This window comes from Silurus meridionalis, chromosome 23, assembly GCF_014805685.1.
Source record: "Silurus meridionalis isolate SWU-2019-XX chromosome 23, ASM1480568v1, whole genome shotgun sequence".
Classification (NCBI taxonomy): domain Eukaryota; kingdom Metazoa; phylum Chordata; class Actinopteri; order Siluriformes; family Siluridae; genus Silurus; species Silurus meridionalis.
Window position 1 is genome coordinate 699104 of NC_060906.1, and position 22060 is coordinate 721163.

The 22060-nt window shown below is 37.9% G+C and overlaps 2 protein-coding genes across 2 annotated transcripts; both read right to left on the minus strand.

Moving 5' to 3' along the window:
• Positions 1-4921: 4921 nt before the first annotated feature.
• Positions 4922-21222, minus strand: LOC124377323. The gene is made up of 2 exons (XM_046836750.1): positions 21187-21222; positions 4922-6786 (listed from the first exon to the last, which is right to left on the minus strand). The coding sequence occupies exon 2, from the start codon at positions 6473-6475 to the stop codon at positions 4922-4924; it is 1554 nt and encodes a 517-aa protein (XP_046692706.1). The 5' UTR covers positions 6476-6786; positions 21187-21222.
• On the minus strand, positions 6681-10510 carry LOC124377324. Its single transcript, XM_046836751.1, has 7 exons — positions 10357-10510; positions 10173-10260; positions 9901-10056; positions 9519-9725; positions 9242-9410; positions 8088-8166; positions 6681-6786 (listed from the first exon to the last, which is right to left on the minus strand). The coding sequence occupies exons 1-7, from the start codon at positions 10371-10373 to the stop codon at positions 6681-6683; spliced, it is 822 nt and encodes a 273-aa protein (XP_046692707.1). The 5' UTR covers positions 10374-10510.
• Positions 21223-22060: the final 838 nt, after the last annotated feature.

Genomic DNA, 22060 nt, shown 5'->3' on the forward strand with positions numbered 1-22060 from the left:
GTCCTGCATTTACATTTTAGTATAAATATAATATGCTTATATAAGTATATAATAATATATAAGTAAAATACTAAGTGCCAAAAATATAAACCTTATGCACAATTTAGAAAAAATACTGGATTATAATTTTTTATGCATTAATGAAAACAATCCTTTTACAATGGCAGATTATAAAAGGTGCCACTCATTTTAATTGTAATTATTTTGTTTGACTTGGTTACTTTCTGTCACTAATGTAATGTATATATTATGTAAATATCACATTTGTAAGGTAGGATCCTTAATATGAAAAAAGTCTCCATGCTGGTGATGCTATGGTTCTTTACATGGGCTTACAGATAAATTACTATGTAATAAAGGACATACATTGCCTTTGTTCAGCTTTTGTGTGTAGCCACAGAGACTCGTAATATTCTACAGGCCATGTGAGTGACCAAAAGATGGAATGAGACACAGTTTTCATTGTACCAGGCAGCCTTGAGCATCTTTTCCACTGTGGAGGGTAGTTTTTTAGACTTTAATAGAACTCCAACTATGTCTGAAAGGACGACTTTTTATTCTAATAGATAGCTAGTTGAGAACTCCAATTCTTCTTCCTCTTATTTCGGCTTCTCCCATTAGGGGTTGCCACAGTTGATCCTTTAATCCTTGATTGTTGATCATCCGTCTCCACACCCCCCTGTCCTCTACATCTGCCTCTTTCAAACCAACTACCTGCATAGCATAACCTCCCAAATACAAAACACGTACGCAATTATTAGCGAATGAGACCCATTGTATTGAAATATAAACTCAAACTGTAACAGGAAGGCAGTGCAGAGCACTTTACAATGAAGATATACTAAACTATTTCCTTGTGCCAACAGTCTGTATGATGCAATTTGTATCAACTTCATCCTTAGAAAACGCAATGAATTACAGGAATACAGTCAAATGTTCTGTCTCACAACACTAGGTATGTTCTTTTCTTTGCTGAAATAAACTTATCAACATTTTTACACTTAGTTATATGGTGTTTTATTTACTATAATAACACATTTTAGTATTATCGTAAATAATAACAAGCAAGTACACTGCAGGGACCAGGCGGTTGACCTGAAGTACCATTACCAGTGCATTTTTGCTTTTTGTTCTCATTTATATTATAGGGAAAGCAAAAAGAGTTGTGTTAGCAACAGCATGTGTTAATAAGGTATGCACAGTACTCACAATAACTGTTCTGTTCTGTTACTCTACAAAATCCAATATTTTGTTCTATAGCAGAACACATTGCAAGAATAAGCTAAATGGTTACAGATGTGTTTACTATGCCAAGATCATGCTGTTGCAATGCAAGAAAAAGAAACCTTTTGTAGGAAACTATTTTAAATCCTAATGGTTTTATAAACCTGAAGAAGAATGTACATGATTATATTGCTAATGTAAATGTAATAATATTAAAATAACAGTAGATAATTTAGATAAGTGTTTTCTTATGGTCCTTGTCCTCTGTCAAATATTTTAACAGAATCATAGACCATTTGAATTGAAAGTTTAAATGAGCAGAAAATTTTCTCGTGTGTGCTAAAGTACACCTGCACAATATCTGTGTGTACTGAGAAATTTGTCATACGTTTTATGTACACATGGTCAATTAATGTTCCTTTTTCTGTTGTAGGTTCCTTAACATGTTGAATAAAACCCCTATCTGCCATAAAAGAGCACACAGAATTAGACTTTAATGCATCATTATTAAAGTCTCCCACAAGCACAATGTTATTTGAAATTGAAGGCAGCTGATCAATTAACCTGCCCAGATTTTCTTTAAAACTACACAAAGGGTATGTTTGTGGTCTCTAAATAACACCAAGCTAAATATCATTTTCAGGAAAATGTGTCAGCAGGCATTCTAAATTAAGATTTGGAATTGTTATAATAGTGTTTGGTACTCCACATGTTGTATAAACTCCAACTCCACTGTGTTGTTGTAGTTTCAAATCATTGAAAGGAGGACATTTACTTGTGTATGCAACACAACGAGGAATACCCACAAAGTTGTAGTTTTCTAAATGTACACTTTCAGGCAGATAGTGTTCTGGCAGCCATGTTTCAGTTACAGCAATACATGTTGAATAGACACATTTAAATCCTCTTTATTGCAACACAAACTCTGTACATTCAGTATAAACACAGAAAAGGAACTATCTTGTACTGTCACCAATGATTCATCATGTGCCATAAAAGATGGCATTTCTTGAAGAGCTTCACAAATCTGATCATTACAGAAAATGGCCTTTTCACTAAAGTCTTTAATTATTAACCCTGACAAACTCCTTACCCGCTCAAAGCTACATAAGCCTGACCAGGTGCAAACACTTTACACTAACGACAGCAGTATCAACAGTTAAACCCTGAACTGTATGTACTGTGCATGTCCATGCTAGTTTTAAAGGAAACTGACGCTGAAAACCAGCTTTCGTACAAACGTTTTCCTCTTCTACATATACACTCAAAAAAATAGCACTTTGGTTGAACATGATTCAATCGTGGACAGTGGTTCCACACGATTACACCACATTATCTTAACAAAACTGGATGATGTTAAACAAGCTCAACACATTGGTGTTCATTTAACATAAACAGATGATGTTGATTAAACTTGATTTAAATAGTTCTATTTAACTTGAATTAATGGTTTTTGTTGAACGTCAATGAATCATGATATCTTAAATTTAATCAATGATGTTAAGCCTATATTTTAACATCACTTTTAATGGATCCAATTTAGTCAAGTTAGTACTGCTAAATGTTATCAGCCCTGTTTTTCCTTTCCTTACTCCAATGACCTTTAAAAGATGACTACAGAGGCAGCAAATATGTAATAAATCCTTTACTAGGTAACAGTTTACAGCAGGTGCCATACTTTAACAATTTGTTTTTACAAAACACTTAAAAAAACACTTAAAAAACTAATGCATTTGTAAGCTACAGTTTTCTGACATAACACAAATGTGTACAGAAACTTTCTTTTACACAGCAACTAGTGAACTTGCTGCTTCCTATTTGTCCATGACCACGTGCACATGACTGCATGTGCTTTTAAGAAAAACAATGTTTAAAAAATATATATTTTTTAACTAAGAACAAAAACTCAATACATTCAAAGCAGTGTAGCATGAGCATAACATGAAACAACTCCTAAATGAAACAAACATGTTCACATTTCTACATGTACAACAAATGCAGGGTAACCCATTAATAACTAGCATAGTGTTTGCTTTTAATATTTTTTTATTAGATTGCTACACACTGTCAGAAAAAAAACCTTAATTTTTAGGGTACAAGTGGCCGTCACTGGGGTGGTACCCTCAAAGGTACCTTTTTGTACCTTTAAAGCAAGGTACAGAATTGTACCTTATAGCTTTGTACCATTTAAGGAACAATTTTGTACCCACACTGTCAGAAAAAGGTACAAAAGTGTACCTTTAGGGTACAAGTGGCCGTCACTGGTGGTACCTCAAAGGTACAGTTTTGTACCTTTAGCAAGGTACAAAATTATACCTTATAACTTTGTACCATATAAGGAACAATTTTGTACAACAAGGTACAATTGTGCATTTTGAAAAGATCACAAAATTGTACCTTATTAAAAGGATTCCCAGGGTATACCCCAATGAAAGCAGTTTTGATCCTATGTGGGCGAAAAAATATCTTAAACTGGCTTACAGACATGCAGATTTTACAGATGCAATTTTATTTATAAACTTTCTATTTCAAAGAGAATTACTTGAAATGTATTGCATCATACCACAACAGCAGGTGCAAGAATAGACAAGTTCATAGCACACAAAAGCTCATCAGACATTAAATATAAACAGAGATATAAAACAGTTTTAAAACAGCAACCTCTTCAATAAAATTAACAGGAATACAAGAAATTGTCTTTACACTAGAATCCTTACAAATCAAATCAGAAAAAATACAAGAACTGATATATAGCTAATTATTAGGCTATGTCATGTGCTGCACATTGAAGTTAATAGCAAAGGGCATTTTCAGCAAGAATACCTACTGCTAATAAATAATTTGTCATCAACACTGTAGGTATCTAGTGCCTGGTAATCAACCTCCTCACCTGGTGAAAGGACAGTCCATTCATTTTCATATTTCACACAGTATGAATAATAATGATGACAAAAGGATTCCGGTATTAACAGCTTGCCACACAATAACCAGTCTGTGTCCATGTTAAGAATGTACTTAATCTGAAAAAATAACGGAACTTCTTCTGCATGGAGGTGACCCACAGTAAACACATCTTTAACACAATATTTGACATCATTAATCTCTACTTCTGTTGAAGCTGTTTGCCTTCAAAATTGACATGGCTGTACTTCTTGTTCACACTTATTGAATGCTGGAGAGCTGAAGGTAAAGACTGAAAGGGTGTGTTCACACAACATCCAGCAACTTTCTCATATTCCCCCAACATATTAACAGAAGACAATTCCCAACATTGTCTATGCTGATGTCGGTTACTTAAAGTGGATGAAATGTTAATGAAATTTTTACAAGCGCTAGCGACCTGTTTGAAATATTGATGTTTGCCTTCAAACCTTAAACACCATAAAGAACGCAAAGGCCCATAGCATAGCATCAAACGAGAGTGATGGATTAAATAATGACATTTTGGCGTAAGAACATCACCAAACTCTTTAACTGTACATGACAAAACTCAGAAACTAAGAGATCAAGAGTGGGAAGCCATTCTTTTTTTACAACTGGTGCCATTATAATGTCAGAAATTTCACGACAAAGTAAGTAGACATGCCAATAGCTACAGCCCTCTGGGATTCTGTGTGCTACCAAAAAGGGCAGTAGGCGAAATAAACACCATTTCTGTGTGGCAGACCCTACTACATTCAAGTTGTGTAGAAGTTTTTCAGAAAGAGGAACAGGCTTGTTTTTTATCATTCTGTCCAAAAGTAAGTTTCCTCAGCTCCTCGTTAAACTCTTGTATGGTTATGACTTTTTCTCTGTGAGCTTTACTTAAAACAAGGCGCAACACTAGAGGAACTACACCTTCTAAAAAGTCATGCATCACATCCGGAGGAAGTGAGGTAGTGACATCAAAGTAGTCCAGTTTGTCAAAAGGACAGTCTCTGGTAACACCATAAATGGCTTTCGTGTCAGGATTTTCCTTTACACACTCCAAGTGGTATCTGTGGACATCAGTAGTTCTTAAAACAAAGTCAGATTCATTAAAACATCTCTTAATGTTGCTATGTGTGGCCATGCAGTATCTACAAATTCTACCAACATTAAATGACATGCTGAATCCACCTATTAAGTGAGAGGAAAGGTTATCAGCAGATACAACTGCAACAGCTGCACGAACATTTTTTTCCACACCATCAACAAGTACATTAATTCCTTCTGATGAAAGCTTTTTAAGATCATCTATGAATGGCTTCAAAATTTCATCTAATCCAAATTGTTTCACAAGGCTATAGCGAGCAAGTAAAGCTAAATGAATATGTTTTAACTGAGAACAATACTTTGTACCTATATTTCCAATTGTATAGTAAAATGCACAGAGTTTGTGTTTGTTACGTTTTGAACCCAGAGGATTACACACCTCAAACTCGTCTTCATAAAGATGCAGTCTCAGAGCTTGTGGGTTATTTGCAAAGAATTTGTGGTTTTTGAAATGAAGTCCATCTCGATAATCTTTTAGAACAAGTTCATCTTTTTCAGTGTTGAACTCAGTTTGTATCTGGTCCCAGATGTCCTCATGGGAACAGTATTTTCTCAATACCTCACATATAGGAATGTACGAGTAACTTCCAGTCTTATTACCATACGTGTCTCTTAGTGTATACTGCACAGGCTCAGTCAACTCAAATTTTGATTTGCAATACTCTTTGAACATGTGTGGAGACCTAACAAGTCTCGAGGCCTCTGAAAAAAAGTCAGGGGACTGTAGCACTTCTTGAAGTTCTGGGGATGCAGCAAGATCAAATCCATTTTCTTTTAGATGATATGCAAGAAATGAGTCATAGTTTTCTTTGAAAAAACTAAATAAGAAATTTACATCATCTAAAATTTCTTGCTGCACTGACTGAGGCAGGTGATTTTTTTCTCTGCATTTCAGAACAAAGGCACATAGGTTCTCTCTAAATTGCTGAAACAGCTCCTTCATGTTTGGAGGGGGGGCAGACAGTACAACACTATCATTAGGACATTCTTCCTCAACATCCTCAAAGAAAGGAAGAGGATCATCAGTCATAGTCTGTTGTAACACCGTATGTTTATGCTTTCGGTAAACGTGACATCTAAAGGACTCATACTTTGAAAATGTTCTCTGACAGTCATTAAGACCACAAGTTATTGAAAAATTTGCCTCATGTGCATGAATGAGACCAATGTGCTGGATTAATTTGACAATTGTGAATGTTCTCCGAGAGCATTTAGGACAACAGAAGGGGCGAGGCATTTTTGCAGATGTTACTGTAAAAGGTTGATTACTCTGGTAACTGGAGTAAGTAGAGGCTTGTCACCATCCACAGTAAGTTTCAAAACATACCGCTGAAGAAACACCAGAGTGTTCTTCAAGTGAGGTGGATATGTCAAATTGAAGACAAAATAGGCACAGAATGCAGAAAGAACCCCTTCGTCCACACCGCTAGCCCGGCAGATCTCTATCCCATCAACTCTGATGACAGCAGTGACTCTTCTTGTAAGCACAGTTTTCCAGTCAGTGGTTTCCTGTACTTGAACAGTTGGATATGGTGAAGATGGGTCACTCTAAAAAGACAAAAGCACAAATAAGATTTTATATCAGTCAAATTTTATGATCATACAGGTTAAATGTGCCCTAGAATGAAAAATTGAATTAACCTTGGCACCTTGGCAAATATCGTGAGTCTCAAACACTATTGCTTCCTCCTTTCATATGTAAATCTTGTGCATGAAAACACCACGGAAAAATAGGCGAATCTCAACATAACACCGACTGTAACGCAACCACCGGAATGTACGCCCCTAGCATTTGCATATGCCAGCCAATGACTTGGCAAGTTCGAATCAGGAGAACGAACTCCAGAGGAAGTCTGGTGATTCTGCAGACGGAAAACAGCAGCATTCTTACAGCGTCACTCAGCTCGCTCTGGCTACTCTGGTTATCTCTGTATGTATGTAAACCTATTAATAGCCACACAAATGTTGTTCAGGCAACGCGTACATTGATTATCTTCACTGCATATAAAATAAAACGAAATAAAACAACCCTGCCTCTTTTCGTTTACATTTAAAAAAATATTAAGCCTATTAATAAGTGGTTCACGCAATAAGTGTGCATATATGATTATCTTCACTGCAATAAAATTAAATATGACATAAAACAGAACTCTCGTTTCGTTAAGTTTTAATGATCAAAGAAATAACTTCACTTTACTCTCAGCCAAAACAAATAGCCAAGGAACAATTGATAGATCCATGAGGCCAAAGATCGCCGCGATAGAAATGCACAAGACGGATTATAACTCATGTTCAACCACTACAGAAACATCAGAGCCAGCGGCAGACGTCAGAAGGACTAGCCGAGAAAAGGCTGCTCTAGCCAGGCTTAATGAGCGCTGAGCGCCCAGTGGCCGACTGGATCTCGCAACTCCAAAAACTGCAGATCAAAATTTCAAATAGGTGCTCTCTTTATAAATAAACCACAGATTTTAGCTTTAAACAAGTACATTTTTACTGAAACAGGCTCAAACATATAAGGTTGGATCAATGCCTAATCTCTCCACCGTCATGCCGCAACTGACTATGCAATGAAACAGCCAATCAGAGCAGAGCTCCACATTACTATTCATGACCCTTCCAAATAAGGCAATATCAGCCCATTTCATTCTAGGGACAATTTCTAGGGTTGTAAATGGACCTGTAAAACCATATCTGGACATTTTTTGCCCTTAAATAAGCCACATACACTCTATGTAGATATCAGGGAACAATTTAACTAATCTGCATTAAGAGTAAGATGATTATTATTCAGTAAATGTTTTAAAAATTATAAAATGCATTTATGATAGACAGAGAAACATGCATACCTCCCAAGCACAATGAAGTGTTCAAGCTTTTCTCTGAACAAGACTGGCAACATGAGAAGTGCTGCTTTGAAATCAATTCCTGAAACAAAAGAAAACACATGATACTGACTAATGTTCCCTCTAATTTTTTTTCTTACTGAGCAAAACTTTTCTCTATTGAGCGGACATTTTGACCACCTGAACTTGTACAGTGTACGTAAACACACAAAAATGTAATTGTAACTTTTAAATAATGTGCCATTTCTATTTTATTTGACCCCTGATGTAACTTAGTGATATATTAAATCATTTTCGAAAACAATCAGTTCAGTCACTAAATTAAGCATGTTAGGTGACTTTATTTCTTTTTTTTTTTTTTTTTTACAGTACTGTGTTAACTAGTCTTTACTAAGAAATTCTATTTTAAAAATCTTCCAGGACAGTTTAATTCTTTATAATAATAATATGAGCAGTTACACTGAGATGGTTTGGACAACTTTAATGTGTTTTGTATAGGCTAGTCAATTATTAGCAATAGACAGCATTAAACCATCAACATTAAATGTTTGTTGAATTTCCACGATTTTTCTATATCAGGGGGTTTCAAACTTTTTAATGGCAAGGCTTTATTAGGCTTACAATATAATATAATAAAATTTAAAGAGAATTGAAGTAGGCCTATTAAAACATATCGGTTATAACTATTTAAACTGATATATTATCAGTTTGCTTCAATTTGTTTTACTATTATATTATTATAATATGAAAACAAACTGAAGCATTTAACAGATTATAGCTATTAACAAATCAAGAAAAGTGAACATGTGAACTCTTTAATAGTTATCCTAACATCCATGAAACCAACACCATACACACGCTTGCACGCAACACCTGTGATGACGTTATATTTCACATGTCTTTGCATTTTGCGTTGCCTCTCGTATTGAGCCATTGATACAGACATGATATACAACCTGACTGAGCCTTGAAAGTGGTGCGTAGCCATCAATGGTGGGGCAGAAAGCTGTCAGATTTCATTAAAAATATCTTCATTTGTGTTACAAAGATGAACAAAAGTCTTGTAGGTTTGGATGAGTAATTAATGACAGAATTCTCAGTTTAGGGTGAACTAACCCTTTAATAAATAGGATAAGATTAAAAAAAACGTCAATTACCATTATGGTCTTCAACGAGAGATTCTTCTCTAGCTTCTATGAGCGGCTTTGCTAAAAGAGATTTCCCGCAAGCAAGTTGTAGCACACTGGATGCAATGTTTCCAAAGCTTTCTTGAAAGTGCCGGCAAAGATTAACAGACTTGTACAGGAAACCAATTTCTTGATAAAGCTGAAATTTGTCAAAAAGACACAAACATAAGAAAGTCAGAATTTTTTATACAGTTTCAGTGTCCTACATGTTAATGGGTTTGTGTACTTTTATAATTTCCACACTTACCCCTGATGAACTCTTCAAAAACGGATATTTGTTGACAGCATCTTCAACAGTCATCCCACCAATAATCTCCTTATGCCTCCAGGCAAAGGTCCTCCTCATTCGCTCTTCAACAATACGAGCATCTGGCTGTGTCTTTCGATATTGGTCCTGTAGGACTTTCACATGTCCCTCTATTGAGGTAGCATCCTCTCCAGCAACATCCATGTCCTTGTACACAGACAAAAACAATCAGGTAGAATATTATTTCTAACTTCTTGGCAAGAAAATAAAGAAAATGTTTGCCTTTTCACGGGCGTCTTGTCACTCGTTATAATGATAAATTTGAGAACAATACACTGGCAACATGTACCATTGTAAAAAGATTATAAATGTATGCTCTCACCACAGGCCTTTTCATTTGTTTGCAAGTGCTTTTTTCAGGTTCCTGAGACTTTTTTGAATGACCAAACTTCTGTTTAAGTCTTTTCACTTCTTCAACATCAGCCAAAGGTGTCCGTTCAAATTTAAACTTGCGTTTCAGAGACATGTGCCATGTGTGCTATTTAAAAAAACATATTTTGGCAAAAAAGAGGAAGAAGAAAAAAAGGTTTTACACAAAATTAACTTTATGACTAGAACCAAGAGTAGGATATTAAGATTTACTCCTCTACTTACATATCCATTGCCCTCTTTGTCCTTTAAAAAGGGGTACCTCAGAATAAGGGCCTTAGCCACTTGAACATACTCTTCATTAGTCGGATACCTGCAAAAACATTTTAAACACGAGTGTAGCGTTTACTTTTGTTTAAAATGTAATTAAAATGTAAAACCTTGGGCACAGTTAATGGGGAATACTTACATACTGTACTGAGCCATGCTTTCATACAATGTTCTTATAATTTTGATCCTATCGGATGCTGCAAGTTTGCTTTGTTTTTGGTCCAACTTAGCCTGAACATCAAAAGGAAACTTAGGAACTTCAAAAAGTGCAGGATAAGCTGCTGATGGGCTGATATTACTATGGTAAAAAAAAGAGAAAGTAATAATTAGGCAATGAAATGTTACAGGGATACATAAAGTATGACAAATACTATAAAGTACCAGTTCTTACTACTGAAAAGACAGATGAATACATTCATTAACAAATAACAATAACTTTGTTATAGTATAGGCCAGTGGTACCCAATCACATTCCTGAGGGGCACCAACACTGCACATTTTGCATATCTTCTCAATCAAACACACCTGGATTAAGGTTATCAGTATAGGGATGCGCCAATCCAATACTCAGTCTCCGTATCAGCTCCGATAAAATACCAACCACGATACCAATTCAGTACTGAAATTTTAAAAATTTGATGCTTTGAGCACTGTTGAACTGGAATCGTAAACACCTCTGGCCATTGTGCTCACGCACACATCGGATGCGTCTGTGATTGGCTACAATGATCAATGCACAAGAGTGTTTGAAAGCACAAGGAAGTGTTTGAAAATGCTTTGAAAGCGGAGTGCTTGAAAGCACAAGCAGGCATCAATCAGCGGACCGGTAGGCTGATAGACGCCTGATTTCAAACGCTTCAGACTCGATCGAATCGGACGTTACCTCCCGATCAGGACTCGGATATATCTTCTTCTTCTTCTTCTTCGCTGCTCCCATTAGGGGTCGCCACAGCGGATCATCCGCCTCCACACCACCCTGTCCTCTACATCTGCCTCTTTACACCAACTACCTGCATGTCTTCCTCACCACATCCATGAACCTCCTTTTGGCCTTCCTCTTTCCTCCTACCTGGTGGCTCCATCCTCAGCATTCTTCTACCAATATAATTTATGTCCCTCCTCTGCACATGTCCAAACCATCTCAATCTCGCCTCCTCACCTTGTCACCAAAACATCCTACATGCGCTGTCCTCTAATAAACTCATTTCTAATCTTATCCATCCTCGTCACTCCCAACGAAAACCTCAACATCTTTAGCTCTGCTACCTCCAGCTCCACCTCCTGTCTTTTACTCAATGCCACTGTCTCTAAACCATACAACATCGCAGGTCTCACCACAGTCCTATAAACTTTCCTTTCAATTTTGCAGATACCCTACTATCACAAATCACTCCTGTCACTCTTCTCCACCCACTCCACCCTGCCTGCACTCTTTTCTTCACTTCTAACACACTCTCCATTACTTTGCACTGTTGAACCCAGGTACCTGAATTCCTCCACCTTCTGAAGCTCTTCTCCTGCAACCGCACCACTCCACTGCCCTCCCTCTCATTCACACACATGTACTCTGTCTTACTCCTACTGAGTTTCATTCCCCTTCTCTCCAGTGCATATCTCCACCTCTCCAGGCTCTTCTCAACCTGCTCCCTACTCACAACAAATCACAATATCATCCGCAAACATCATAGTCCAGGGAGACTCCTGTCTGACCTCGTCCGTCAACCTGTCCATCACCACTGCAAACAGGAAAGGGCTCAGGGCCGATCCTTGATGCAGTCCAACCTTCACTCTAAACCAGTCTGTTGTACCTACTGCACACTTCACTGCCGTCACACTGTCCTCATACATGTCCTGCACCACCCTTACATACTTCTCCGACACACCTGACTTCCTCATACAGTACCACAACTCCTCTCTTGGCACCCTGTCGACGCCTTCTCTAAATCCACAAATACACAATGCAATTCCTTCTGTCCTTCTCTATACTTCTCCATCAACATTCTCAAAGCAAATATGGCATCTGTGGTGCTCTTCCTCGGCATGAAACCATACTGTTGCTCACAGATGGTCACCTCTTCTCTCAGCCTGGCTTCCACTACTCTTTCCCATAACTTCATGGTGTGACTGATCAACTTAATACCCCTGTAGTTACTGCAGGTCTGCACATCTCCTTTATGCTTAAAGATCGGTACCAGCACACTCTTTCTCCATTCCTCAGGCATCTTCTCACCTTCCAAAATCCTGTTAAACAATCTGGTCAAAACCCCACTGCCATCTCTCCTAAACATCTCCACGCTTCCACCGGTATGTCATCTGGTCCAACCGACTTTCCACTCTTCATCCTCTTAATCGCTGCTCTCACTTCCTCCTTACTAATCTTATCTACATCCTGCTTCACCATCTCCACATCATCCAACCTTCTCTCTCTGATTTTCCTCATTCATCAGCTGCTCAAAATACTCCTCCACCTTCTCAACACACTCTCCTCACTAGTCAACACATTTCCTCTCCATCCTTTACTGCTCTAACTTGCAGTACATCCTTTCCAGCTCGGTCCTCTGCCTGGCCAATCGGTACAAATCCTTTTCTCCTTCCTTAGTGTCCAACCTCTCATACAGCTCCTCATATGCCTTTTCCTTGGCTTTCGCCACATCCTCTTAACCTGCTGCCGCATCTCCTTGTACTCCTGCCTACTTTTCTCATCACTCTGTCTATCCCACTTCTGTTTTGCCAACCTCTTTCTCCTTATGCTCTCCTGCACTTCCTCATTCCACCACCACGTCTCCTTGTCTTCCTTTCTATTTCCAGATGTCACACCAAGTACTTTTCTAGCTGCCTCCTCATCACTCCTGCAGTAGTTGCCCAATCATCCAACACCTCCTTAACACCACTGAGCCTCTCTCTGACCTCTTCCCTGAACCTCACACTACACTCTTCCTCCTTCAGTTTCCACCATCTTATTCTTCTTTCAGTCCTCACTCTCCTCCTCTTCATCCTCGCCTCCAAAACCATCCTACAGACCACCATCCTATGCTGTCTAGCTACACTGTCCCCTGCCAACACCTTACAGTCGCCAATCTCCTTCAGGTTGCATCTCCTGCATAGCACATAGTCCACCTGTGTGCACCTTCCTCCACTCTTATACGCCACCCTATGATCCTCCTTCTTTTAAAATAAGTGTTCACCACTGCCATTTCCATCCTTTTAGCAAAATCTACCACCATCTGCCCTTCCACATTCCTCTCCTTAAAACCATACCTACCCATCACCTCCTCATCACCTCTGTTCCCTTCACCCACATGCCCATTAAAGTCCGCCCCAATCACTAACCGTTCTTTCCTAGGTACACCATCTACCACTTCATCTAATTCACTCCAGAATCTTTCCTTCTCCTCCATCTCACAGCCAACTTGTGGAGCATAGGCACTGATGACATTTATCATCATCCTTCAACTTCCACCTTCACGATCATCACCCTATCAGAAACTCTCTTCACCTCCACTACACTCTTACTGTACTCTTCCTTCAGAATCACCCCTACACCATTTCTCTTTCCATCCACACCATGATAAAACAGTTTAAACCCACCTCCAATGTTCCTGGCCTTACTCCCTTTCCACTTGGTCTCCTGAACACACAACATATCTACCTTTCTCCTCTCCATCATATCAGCTACCTCTCTCCTTTACCCGTCATAGTACCAACATTTAAAGTACCAACCCGAACCTCCACTCTCCTACACTGCTCCTTTCCCTGCCGTCTCTGTAGACGTCTTCCTCCTCTCCTTCTCCTCCTTCGGCCAACAGTAGCCCAATTTCCACGGTACCCTGTCGGCTAACGATACCTGTGGCGGTCGTTGTTAACCCGGGCCTCGACCGATCCGGTATGAAATTCTCATTTGTGATCCGCATATTTGATTTGGCACGTGTTTTACGCTGGATGCCCTTCCTAACGCAACCCTCCCCATTTACCCGGGCTTGGGACCGGCACTAAGAATGCACTGGCTTGTGCCTCCCTAATGGCTGGGTTCAGGACTCGGATATATATGTATACATAATAATATATTAACTCGGATATATATGTATACATAATAGGACTCGGATATATATGTATACATAATAATATATTAATATATGTATACATAATAATATATTAATATATAATATATAATAATATTTTAAATTATATTTAAATATAATTTAAATATAATTAAATTATTATATATTAATATGAGAAGGGTATGACTGTCTGGTGGTACTGACAACACAGGATGGAAGAACCATTAGTTGTTTTACCTTTTTTTTGTAAACGGCGTGTGTCTCAATCAGCTCCTAGTTCAGTAGTCAGGGCACTGATCAGGGAATCAGCCACATTCACTTTCATACTGATTCACGACCTAGGGAACTAGGGAGCTGATCGAGACGCAGGGTTAGTATTTGCACGTTCAAGTTGTAAACACCGAATCTGTACTTCCGCCTATGTCAAGCGTGACCTTTTCAACGTAATTGCGTATTACGTGACGTCATGAACGCGCATCCGAGAACAGAGCAAGGAGAACATTTGTGCTTATAAAACTTAATTTTTTTTTTATTTTTAAAAAATGACAGATCGTTTCGCTAGATAAGACCCTTATTCCTCGTCTGGTATCGTTTAAAGCCTTTTGAAGCTGCACTGAAACCGTCTGGTGCCCATTCAAGCCCATTGTATGGAGAAAATCCTGGAATGTTTTCATCAAAACCTTAATATCTTTCGACTGAAGAAAGAAAGACGTGAACATCTTGGATGACATGGAGGTGAGTAAATTATAAGCAAAAGTTTATTTAAAAGTGAACTAATCCTTTAATATGGTTTGTTTAAAATAGCAACGTGGAAAACAGACAGAGTTCAGATAATGTATGTTTCAGTCGATGGATGCACAAAACGTTACAACAACGATAATCAAAAGCATGGACAAAACAGTCACTCTTTGTAAACTGTTTACTGCGAGTGCCGTATGCTCTAATGTCCAGTCATTTACGCCGTCATCACCTGGTGTTAAAAGCGCGAGCGCAGGTGAGACCTGAACAGCACACGTTGCTATCTGTGTTTAAACTAACTTATTTAAGCCTTGCTGATTTAAACCTTCAAGAACAAGACGCGAAAGAGAACTCGCGCGCTGTGAGAAGATTTGTGCGCTCATCCGAAGCGCGCAAATACTGAGTTCTCTTTCAAGTCTTGCCCTTCGGTGGCCACATTTATACAAAAAATGATGTCAACATGCCCGTCCTAGCGAGTATCCTAGCAAACATAGTCGGTTATGTCTTAAGTGAACGTATATTAGTCGAGAAAGACAGCGCATGTGTAACAGTACAGGGAGTGCAGAATTATTAGGCAAGTTGTATTTTTGAGGATTAATTTTATTTGAGGATTAATTTGAACAACAACCATGTTCTCAATGAACACAAAAAACTCATTAATATCAAAGCTGAATATTTTTGGAAGTAGTTTTTAGTTTTAGCTATTTTAGGGGGATATCTGTGTGTGCAGGTGACTATTACTGTGCATAATTATTAGGCAACTTAACAAAAAACAAATTCATACCCATTTCAATTATTTATTTTTACCAGTGAAACCAATATAACATCTCAACATTCACAAATATACATTTCTGACATTCAAAACCAAACAAAAACAAATCAGTGACCAATATAGCCACCTTTCTTTGCAAGGACACTCAAAAGCCTGCCATCCATGGATTCTGTCAGTGTTTTGATCTGTTCACCATCAACATTGCGTGCAGCAGCAACCACAGCCTCCCAGACACTGTTCAGAGAGGTGTACTGTTTTCCTCCTTGTAAATCGCACATTTGATGATGGACCACAGGTTCTCAATGGGGTTCAGATCAGGTGAACAAGGAGGCCATATCATTAGATTTTCTTCTTTATACCCTTTCTTGCCAGCCACGCTGTGGAGTACTTGGACGTGTGTGATGGAGCATTGTCCTGCATGAAAATCATGTTTTTCTTGAAGGATGCAGACTTCTTCCTGTACCACTGCTTGAAGAAGGTGTCTTCCAGAAACTGGCAGTAGGACTGGGAGTTCAGCTTGACTCCATCCTCAACCCGAAAAGGCCCCACAAGCTCATCTTTGATGATACCAGCCCAAACCAGTACTCCACCTCCACCTTGCTGGCGCCTGAGTCGGACTGGAGCTCTCTGCCCTTTACCAATCCAGCCACGGGCCCATCCATCTGGCCCATCAAGACTCACTCTCATTTCATCAGTCCATAAAACCTTAGAAAAATCAGTCTTGAGATATTTCTTGGCCCAGTCTTGACGTTTCAGCTTGTGTGTCTTGTTCAGTGGTGGTCGACTTTCTGCCTTTCTTACCTTGGCCATGTCTCTGAGTATTGCACACCTTGTGCTTTTGGGCACCCAGTGATGTTGCAGCTCTGAAATATGGCCAAACTGGTGGCAAGTGGCATCTTGGCAGCTGCACGCTTGACTTTTCTCAGTTCACGGGCAGTTATTTTGCGCCTTGGTTTTTCCACACGCTTCTTGCGACCCTGTCGACTATTTTGAATGAAACGCTTGATTGTTCGATGATCACGCTCAGAAGCTTGGCTATTTTAAGACTGCTGCATCCCTCTGCAATATATCTCACTATTTTTGACTTTTCTGAGCCTGTCAAGTCCTTCTTTTGACCCATTTTGCCAAAGGAAAGGAAGTTGCCTAATAATTATGCACACCTGATATAGGGTGTTGATGTCATTAGACCACACCCCTTCTCATTACAGAGATGCACATCACCTAATATGCTTAATTGGTAGTAGGCTTTCCAGCCTATACAGCTTGGAGTAAGACAACATGCATAACGAGGATGATGTGGTCAAAATACTCATTTGCCTAATAATTCTGCACTCCCTGTATATGTACTGGATCGTGTGCATGTCTTATAGGGAAAAAAAACTATTCCTGCTGCCTGTTTTTAATGTTAAATCAAACAACAAATAACAAAGAAATCACTCACTGCTCTTGACTGAACAGTTTTTGTAACTTCAATAATGATTAATCTTTATTTATTTTATACAGTAAAGATAATATGCAGTGATATTTTATATTTAATTACTATTTGATTACTGTTAGATACCTGAAAAACCTGAAAAGCACTGTTCCTGGATCCGTTTTTTCGCTCTTCTTTATTCTTTTTTATGTAGGCTATTATAGAAGTATCGGATCGGGACTCAGTATCGGCAGATACTCAAAATCAAATGACTCGGACTCGAGGGCAAAAAAACGTGATCGGGACATCCCTAGAATCGATACAGTATCGCCAAACATAATATTGCGATATTCACGTGTAACAATATTTTCTAACACCCCTAACTTTCAGAATAGTTTCCTGAAACAAATGAAACAATATTAAATATTAAATGACAACAACCTTGCTCCAGCTGAAGACTGAAAAGGCATTCTGCAGGCACAGGTTCAAGCGTTAATGTCACCATTTCCTTCATCTGTTGGACAAATCGGTGGAATTTTGCCTGCTTCTTAAATGATCCTCAAAGAGGAATGAAACCATTGACTCCGTCAGCCCAATGTCAACACTCTCTCCATCTACATCATTGTCTATAACATAAGAGATCATGAAAAGTACAATTGAATTACCCATCATTAGAACCATGCACTAAACCAGTATATTTAAAGCTGGAACACGGCACCATTGCCTGTCAGGTAAAATACACACTCAAAAATGGTAACCAGTGGGGAATACTTTACAGGGCTAACAAATAAATTCTGAAATGAAATTAAGATTAAAATAGAGATTAAAATAATAAAACATGGAAATTACATGAACCCTAACAGACAGCTGAATTTGTCAATTGCAGTGACACAGGGCTCCAGACTAACATTTGAGAGCAGTGGCACCAGTGCCACTAAGTTCTACAGACAGGCGCCAGCACCTGATTTGGTGGCGCTGCAGGAAAATGTATCACTAAGTTAAAGCTGCTGTCCGCGATTTTCGCCCTCTAGCGGTTAATAAACAGGGTAGGGTTGCACCAGCCATTTGTAAGTTCTTTCCTAAATTGGAACAAAGTCCACACTAGTGGCTTAGTAACTACTAGCTAGTTTGTACTTTATTCGGTTGCACCATTTGTACTTAAGGCAAGAACATAGCTAGTAGCTCGTAAGGTCTCCGTAAAATAATGCGTAGTCGCATAATATGATGTTTACCCTTAGTGATCCTTCAAGTACGTGAGTTGAAGTTGATGAAATTCTGTGAATTTCAGTTTTTCATTCATTCTGACTTATTTTGCCTCACGTAGCTAACAGTAAAAATAAGTTTCCATTAGATGCACCGATCCGCCTTTTGCTTCCGATACCGATACCTGGGATTCAGTATCGGCTCGGAAGGGAAAAAGGCAGATCGGTGCATCCCTACCTACTACTTAATCATAAATGTATTTATATGTAAATAACATTCAGAAACTGTATTTGTAACAAAATTATTAAGGATATATGGAAGCCCATTTCCGCCACAAAAAAAAAAAAAAAAAGATGAATTGCGACTTTTTATCTCAGAATTCTAACTTTTTAACTCGCAATTGCAAGTTTATATCTCACAATTGCAAGTTAAAAGTCAGAATTCTGAGATATAAAGTCACAATTGCAAGTTAAAAAGTCAGAATTCTGAGATAAAAAGTCGCAATTGCGTGATAAGTCAGAATTCTGAGATATAAAGTCGCAATTGCGTGATAAAAAGTCAGAATTCTGAGATATAAAGTCGCAATTATGTGATATAAAGTCAGAATTCTGAGATATAAAGTCGCAATTGCGTGATAAAAAGTCAGAATTCTGAGATATAAAGTCGCAATTGCGTGATATAAAGTCAGAATTCTGAGATATAAAGTCGCAATTGCGTGATATAAAGTCAGAATTCTGAGATATAAAGTCGCAATTGCGTGATAAAAATTCAGAATTCTGAGATATAAAGTCGCAATTATGTGATATAAAGTCAGAATTCTGAGATATAAAGTCGCAATTGCGTGATATAAAGTCAGAATTCTGAGATATAAAGTCGCAATTATGTGATATAAAGTCAGAATTCTGAGATATAAAGTCGCAATTGCGTGATAAAAAGTCAGAATTCTGAGATATAAAGTCGCAATTGCGTGATAAAAAGTCAGAATTCTGAGATATAAAGTCGCAATTGCGTGATATAAAGTCAGAATTCTGAGATAAAAAGTCGCAATTGTGATATAAAGTCAGAATTCTGAGATATAAAGTCGCAATTGCGTGATATAAAGTCAGAATTCTGAGATATAAAGTAGCAATTGCGTGATATAAAGTCGCAATTGCGTGATAAAAAGTCAGAATTCTGAGATATAAAGTAGCAATTGCGTGATATAAAGTCAGAATTCTGAGATATAAAGTAGCAATTGCGTGATATAAAGTCAGAATTCTGAGATATAAAGTCGCAATTGCGTGATAAAAAGTCAGAATTCTGAGATATAAAGTAGCAATTGCGTGATATAAAGTCAGAATTCTGAGATATAAAGTAGCAATTGTGATATAAAGTCAGAATTCTGAGATATAAAGTAGCAATTGCGTGATATAAAGTCAGAATTCTGAGATATAAAGTCGCAATTGCGTGATAAAAAGTCAGAATTCTGAGATATAAAGTCGCAATTCATCTTTTTTTTTTTTTTTTTGTGGAAACGGGCTTCCATAAGGATAAATAAATACTGATACAAAAAAACATAAGAAATTACATTATTGATTATGACTGATTTTATTTGACATGCACGGAGTGATGGGACCGATGCATACAGCGGCGCACTGTTTAACGGGATTGTGTTGAAGAGTGGCTAACAAAGTAATCTTTTCACATAATGTTCTCTTTCTTAAAATGTAAGAGAGTGTAAATGTCAGCAGCATCATATATGTGTAAAGAATGAAGTCTGTCAGGTAAAACAAGAGCTTATTGATGCAGGTCAGTCAGTCTGCTATTTATTCCAACCTTTACTTCTGATAGGAGGCTTCCGTAAATATTTAGTGTATACGAGAGTTACACTTCAAGTTTAATGGTGCAACACAAAATATTTAGTAGTGCTTAAGTTGTAACTTAGTGCCCATTTACATCAAAACTGGTCTACGTTGAAACTTGCGCACAGCTGGTGCAACCGGACCCAGAACTGCACGCGTCTTGCGGAGGAACATTCTAGCCGGAGCTACTTTTCTCCGTGAGTCACGCAGTTACTGTGATATTCTGCGGCGAGCCCTACCAGTCTGGTCTGAAATAGTCCGAATATAAACACTTATTATAAGTGTACCATAATGATTCAGGATAAGACAAAAACACGGTTTGGAAAAGGGATTCATGTTGTACATTCTCATTATATAATTTTTGTAAATTTTTAACACAAAAAAAGTTGCGGACTGCAGCTTTAATTTTAGAGATTGGCCAATTTTGACAATTCACAACCATCGGCATATCGACTATAGCATGAAAAAGGCCGATATAATAAACCGATGGTTGATTAATTAACTGCATGAAGACAATGAGCTGTATAATGTCTGCTGCATAATGCAACTGCTTTAATATCAAATATTTTTATATTATCAAGTGTGCTTAACAAATAAATAAATATTCGTACCGCCTCTGTGATGTAAATTGTACCTTACTTATTAATCACTTGATTTTAAGTTTGATGGCCGGAGGGTTGCGTCGGGGAAGTCTCATGCGGCCTAACAAAATGACGCAATCACAGGCAGGATATTTTAGTCTCAAAATGTAAAAAAACTGAGATAACCACTAATTACAATGGCTAGCCCTGCCAATATATAGTGTCGGCCACAGTTTTTATCAAATAAATATGGTATGCGAGGCAAAGGTATGAAAGTTTATAGTCTATATCTGTTATCCTCGAGAAAAGCCTAAGTTAGATTTTCTTAAAACATCTCAACATGTGATAATAATCATACTCACCCTCAAATTTTTTCCTCTCCTCATCAGTGATTTCGATACCAAACTGCATAAGCTCCTTTATTAATTGTGTGGTATTCATTTTTCCCAACTCCATTCTGAACTTTTGAAGGCGCTTCCCAAATCCGTCGTACAACGGCCAGTCTGACGCCTGACGATTAACTTACTTTTCGCGGGCTTTAAGCAGGAAACATCGAATTAGACAAAATCAACATAACATAGCACAATACGTGAAGAAATATGAATATATAACATTATCTCGCATTTACCTGAAAAATGTGTCCAAAAAATGCTCGACGAAATCGTGTTCTGAAGTTCTGTCAGGACCGCGCCACAAGACACTGATGAACGACGATCAAGCAGAGCGGAAATTCTTAAAGCGACAACAATCGTAACGTTGAAAAAAAAATAATTATACTAAATCACAACAAACATGAACAATTATTATACATATATTTAATTTAATAGAATCATATGTTTGGAAATAAAATTTATTTTATTTTACAGACAGGATAGGCTAACGTTACATGAAGTGATGGTGAAGTATGTTCATTTATATAGCTAATATAGTCCTACAAAACATCTCACCATTTTACAAAAATGGACCTTTCACATCTAAACCTAAAATGTTGTACCTTTATAAGCCATTTTGGGTACATATTTGTACCCTAAGGACCAATTGTGGACCTTTAAATGAGTTTTGTACCTCTAGGAACAAAATTGTACCAGCACTGTACCTTTTTTTCTGACAGTGTAGTGTTAATTGTTTAAGCATAATTATTTGTATATTTTATCTTTTTTTTTTAATTCAGCCATTTTCCATTCCTTTTATAGGGATAAACATTTTTTTTGTTGTAGTACAATCCTACAGGAAAAA

Coding starts and splice junctions, on each gene's coding strand:
- LOC124377323 (XM_046836750.1), bottom strand. CDS start 6,475: ATGCCTCGCCCCTTCTGTTGTCCTAAATGCTCTCGGAGAACATTCACA.
- LOC124377324 (XM_046836751.1), bottom strand. Junction 9,411..9,518: donor TTTTGAAGAGTTCATCAGGG/GTAAGTGTGGAA, acceptor GACAAATTTCAG/CTTTATCAAGAAATTGGTTT. Junction 8,167..9,241: donor TCTCGTTGAAGACCATAATG/GTAATTGACGTT, acceptor CTTTTGTTTCAG/GAATTGATTTCAAAGCAGCA.